This window comes from Sitophilus oryzae, unplaced genomic scaffold (genome assembly GCF_002938485.1).
Source record: "Sitophilus oryzae breed Bouriz unplaced genomic scaffold, Soryzae_2.0 scaffold_866_pilon_pilon, whole genome shotgun sequence".
In the NCBI taxonomy this organism is placed as follows: Eukaryota; Metazoa; Arthropoda; class Insecta; order Coleoptera; family Curculionidae; genus Sitophilus; species Sitophilus oryzae.
The window spans coordinates 1,005,733-1,011,468 of NW_022147490.1; the positions used below are offsets into that span (position 1 = coordinate 1,005,733).

The following is a 5,736-nucleotide window of genomic DNA, read 5'->3' on the forward strand; positions in this document are numbered from 1 at the left end:
CGTGGAAGACAATAAGGAACCTTAGAAGAGACAAAAAGCAAAACAGTAAACTAGAACTTATAAGCATGGAAGAGTGGGAAGACCATTACAAACAGTTACTGACAGAAAACAGGACAGAATTCAAACTAGAAGTGCCAGATTTAAAGAACGCAAAAGATATAGATGTAAATGAAATAAGTGTAAACGAGATAAGGAAAGCATTAAAGAACTCAAAAAATGGAAAAGCTGCGGGGCCGGGAAACATTTTCATTGAGCTAATAAAGCAGGGACCCGATATATTATTGGAAATACTAGCTGATATCTTCAAAAGATGCCTGATAAAAAACGAAAATATTCCTGAAGACTGGAACCTGGTGTACATCAGCTCTATCTTTAAGAAAGGAGACAAAAAAAGATGTAGCAACTACAGAGGCATTAGTGACAAGCTCAATGGGAAGGTTGTATGGCAGGATATTAAAAAAGAGAATAGAAGAGAGCTTTGAAGAAATAGAAGAACAAGGTGGTTTCCGCGCTGGGCGTTCTTGTACAGACAACATATTTGTGTTACAACAAATAATTGAAAAAAGGAGAGCTCAAAATTTGGACACGCATCTGGTATTTATAGATTTAGAGAAAGCCTATGACACGGTACCTTTGAAGAAATTATTTGAAATCTTGGTTGAGGCAAATGTGAGTAAAACATATATCAATGCAATCTGGAATATGTACAAAAATCCAAAAAGTATGATTAGACAGGGGAAGTTCCTATCGGAATCCTTCCTGACATCTAAAGGACTTAGACAGGGGTGCAGTTTATCACCTACCTTATTTAAATATATATGTATATATCCAGGAGGCATTGAAAAACTGGAGAAGGAAGAGTAGAGCTATGGGAATAGAGATTGACAACCACTGTCTATTGACCTTGTTCTTTGCAGACGACCAAGTTATTGTTGCAGGTTGTGAGGAGGATGCAGACTATATGTTCAGGAAACTTGAGGAAGAATACGACAGATGGGGCCTCAATATCAACCTCACAAAAACCCAATACCTGAAAGTAGGAGAAGAACAAACTGAAGATCCTGAACTACACATACATGAAATTAAAAGGTGTAGCGAATATAAATATTTAAGAAGTATTATATCTGAAGAAGGGAACTCCAAGAAAGATATACATAGTAGAGTTCAACAAGGTAAGAAAGTAATCGGTCTTTTAAACCCTCTCCTATGGTCAAATAAAACATCCATCCAAACAAAGATAAGGATTTACAAAGCAATCGTAGAGCCAATTTTAACATACGGTGCCGAATGCTGTCAATTTACAGCAAAAGAAAGAAGGATGGTCGAGTCAGTGGAGATGGACTTTCTCAGAAGAGTATGTCGCATATCAAGGATGGCACACATTAGAAATGAGGAGATCAGGCAAAGAACAAGGCGAATATATACCAGCACCGACAACATCGAATCGAGACAGCTACTATGGTATGGGCACGTAAAAAGAATGGGAGAGGAAAGATGACCAAAAAGGGCAATGGAGTATCGTCCCCAAAGCAGAAGGAAAAGAGGAAGACCTACAACTACGTGGTTAGATGGAGTAGACCAGTATATGAGAGACAGAGCTATTAACCAGGAAGAATGGCAAAATCGAGCAATATGGAGGTCGAAATGTGGGATGCAGCAGAAGCTGTAGGACCCCCGCTTTATATATATATATATATATATATATATATATATATATATATATATATATATATATATATATATATATATATATATATATATATATATATATATATATATATATATATATATATATATATATATATATATAAAATATTATTGGCAAGAGGGAAGGAAATATCTAGGGAGAGGGAAATCAGAGAAATAACAGCGAGAATAGATGTTAAGAAATAGCTTTTAAACTACCATTGCAGACGCATTGGTGTTATTTTTGGTTTGTAAATTTTATTTATTGTAACAAAGAAGTTTATTAAAGGTAAAGTATACAGGGTGGGCCACTGAAAACTACAATGGCTATTATTTTTAAACCAAAAAAGATATCAAAAAAATAAAAAATACCGTTTCTATAATATCGAGGGGGAATACATATGACGTATTTTTTGAACCACCCCAACCTACCCCTAAGGCGGCACCCCTACTCACTTGAAAATCTTAAATGGCAACACCCCACTTGTGGCGCCTTTTTGAAAAGCCCATGAAAAATGCCAAACGATGATCATAAAGTTTTTAGAGTGAAATTGAAGAACTACCCCTTACACGAAAAATTAGTTGGACATTAATGAAAAAAGTGATTTTTTCAGCATAAGTTACAAATTGGGACCCAGCTAAATGAGGTATTTTTCAAACCACCCCAACCCTCTCCTAGGTGCCACCCCCTCACTTCTAACGTCAAGATAGCGATACCCCACTTGTGACATCTCTTTGGAAAGCGTATAAAAAATGCTGAACGACTGTCATAAAAAAGAACGAAAAAAATGGAGCTAAAAATTTAAAAAAAATGTCAAAACGTGTCAAAATCAATAAAATGAATTATTTTTGTATCCATGTACCATTGCGAGAAAAAAAACTGGTACAAAGAAATTTATTATAACTCTTTATGAAGACCTCATACACTTTCAGCAAGATGGAGCACCTCCGCATTATTCTATTGTCACAAGGCTGTGGTTGGATAAATATTATCCAAAGCAATGGATTGGCAGAAGGGGTCCAATCGAGTGGCCGCCAAGGTTACCTGATCTCACTCCTCTAAACTTTTTCTTGTGGGGTTACACTAAATCCATAGTCTACAAGACAAAACCAGGTTTGTTGCAAGAATTGCGGCAGAGGAGAACTAAAGCATGTCGAAATATTCCGAGAGAGACTTTCCAAAAAGTGAGAGAAAAATTTGAAAATCGTTTGTATTTTTGTATGGAACAAAACGGCTGTCATTTTGAGCAATTGCTAAAATAAATTATCATTTTAAATTTCTTTCAAATTGTCACACCTGGATTTCTTACCACTAGTTACCAGTAATTAAGTTGAAGTCTGTATGACCATCGTTTAGCAATTTCAATTAGCTTTCCAAAGAAGTGTCACAAGTGGGATATCGCTATCTTGAGATTAGAAGTGAGGGGGTGGCACCTAGGGGTGGGTTGGGGTGGTTTGAAAAATACATCATCTGCCTCATTTAGCTGGGTCCCAATTTGTAACTTATGCTTAAAAAATCACCTTTTTCATTGATGTCTACCTAATTTTTCGTGTAAGGGTAGTTTTTCATTTTCACCCTAAATACTTTATGATCATCGTTTAGCATTTTTCATGGGCTTTCCAAAAAAGCGCCACAAGTGGGGTGTTTTTATTTAAGATTTTCAAGTGAGTAGGGATGCCGCCTAAGGGGTAGGTCGGGGTGGTTCAAAAAATACGTCATATGTATTCCCCTCGATATTATAGAAACGATATTTTTTTATATCTTTTTTGGTTTAAAAATTATAGCCATTGTAAGTTTTCAGTGGCCCACCCGGTATGTTTCCTCATTATTTAACTAATGTTAACTAAAGCATATATTTTGCTTTTCTGTTAGGTTAGGTTAGGTTATAGTAAATGAACGCCAATGAATTGACTACTAAAATATTTCAATTCATTATTTATTTTAACGTCTGCACCAATCCCTAATCTTAAAATCCTCTAACAATGTATTGCCAACTATTTCAATCATTTTTGATCGCTGCGTACTTTAGAAAGACTTCCATTAGAAAACTATCCTGTATAAACATGGCAATGCTCTGTATAATCAAGCTATTCGAAGAATTTCATCAAGGAAATGCATTATTTCATTAATATTATTTATACTTTTCGGATATCATGCGGGTAACAACTATTTTATTACAGCAATCTGTTCTTTGATTTACAAAGTGATACTCTGATAACTATCTGTTTATGCTATGCGTTGCGTGTCAGAGAGATATCAAAAATTGTTTTAAATTATATACGTATGCAAATGATTTTAAGTGCCATTAGACTGTAGAGTTATTTAGACATGAAATAAATAGAGATGATTAATATGTTTTTGTTAATTGTCTCAATTTAACGGACTAATGTAGAAAGGTTACTAATTCTCATATATAGTTCATATCAAATAAACTTTTAGTCACGTGATTAAGCTTGACCGGCACAACGTTGCCCACATTTACATATTTTCTTTAAACAAAATATTTTAGGAAACAAAAATAAACTTATTATAAATATATTAACAGTTATTATTTACATCAACAAAACTCACCTCCTTAACAGCACTTAAGGGACAGAAAGGGCCATTACTACCCCTTTCCCGTTCAAAATATTCTAATAAAGTTGCGATGAGTTTTTTACGGCTATTAGCTATCTAGTACTCTTCGCACTAAAAGATGTTCTAAAAAGAATAATGTTCGACTGCAAAGTCTGCTAGTAGAAATGCTTAAGCTTAAAATATCGCAACACAATTTATTTAAACCAAAATCCCGTAATACAAAACTGAAGTGTCAAAACGAATAAGAATGTCAGGAAATAAATAAATGAATGTGGTAACTTGACATCTTTTACAGCAGAGCTATCACCTGAATCCCTAGCGGCAAATTTAAATTCCAGTTAGCCAGCCCGGCGACGAATATGTTGCCATGGCAGGTAACAATGAATTTAAAAATCCCGCCCTCTGTTACGTAACTAAAAGTTTAATTGGTATCAAATATAAAAAAGTTACAAAATCTCCAACCTATATATAACTGGTAAATAAAAAGCTCAGATGTTAATGAATTTTGAAAGCCAAAAACTTAGCTATATGATTTTTCAATTCTCTGTAAAACATAGTTTTGGAATTATGAATTAATACAGACACAAATATTATTTTTTCTCTCTAGCATCGATCACAAAGATCATTATAGCCATTGACAATGCATTTTTTTATTCCCATACCGGCATGCAGCAAGCAAACAATTACAGGGATCACTCTACACTGCGTTTCACAACTAGTCCCTGGACACTAACAGCACAGAATATCTAGCTACGCAGCTAGATATTCTGTGCTAACAGTCGCAAAATTAATTCAAAATTTAAATTGGCCATAGTAGCATGTTTGGCCAAGCGATGTCGTACAATATATCTTGCCATATCATATTAGCTTTGTTCGGGTTCTTGTTATTACCGATTCTGAACCGTCCTAGAACTCTGCAGCGCATGCGCAAATGAAATAATGTCTTCATATTTCCTTCTGCGCATACGCATCACAGTTCTAGGACGGTTCAGAATATGAATATATAAGAGAAACCCGAAGAAGCTGATTGTGATGCTTTGTTAAAAAATCAGTATATCATCCGGCATTTCCAAGCCAACTTTGCGCAGTTTTTTTTCGATCATACGGTACCTATATTATTAATAATATCCACTATTAGATATCTCTAAAAAGCGAAAACACCAGATATATTTTTATAAATACACTTTATAAAGTTTTACTGAGTATTTATAATATACAAAATTCGAATAATTAGTTTTGTAACAGAAGGAAATACATTGTCTGATTGTTTGACACGTAATTTCAAAGAATAAAAAAAATATTATGCTTTTAAACTAAATCTTAAATAACTTAAAAAGATTTTAGGCATAAAAATATGTCTAATCAAAAACTAACGAACTGAAAAACCTTTTTACTAGTGAAATAAAAAAAAGTACGTTTCCAAAAGGGTTTTTGAAAAAAATATTTCTGATATCTTTTTAATGGTTCAATTC

At 34.0% G+C, this 5,736-nt stretch overlaps 1 protein-coding gene across 1 annotated transcript; it reads left to right on the forward strand.

The window, feature by feature from the left end:
- The first annotated feature begins 868 nt into the window (after positions 1-868).
- On the forward strand, positions 869-1,498 carry LOC115890481. The gene has a single exon (XM_030910721.1). The coding sequence runs from the start codon at positions 869-871 to the stop codon at positions 1,496-1,498; it is 630 nt and encodes a 209-aa protein (XP_030766581.1).
- Positions 1,499-5,736: the final 4,238 nt, after the last annotated feature.

Bases quoted from the DNA above. Each gene is read 5' to 3' on its own strand.
- LOC115890481 (XM_030910721.1), top strand. From the start codon at position 869: ATGGGAATAGAGATTGACAACCACTGTCTATTGACCTTGTTCTTTGCA.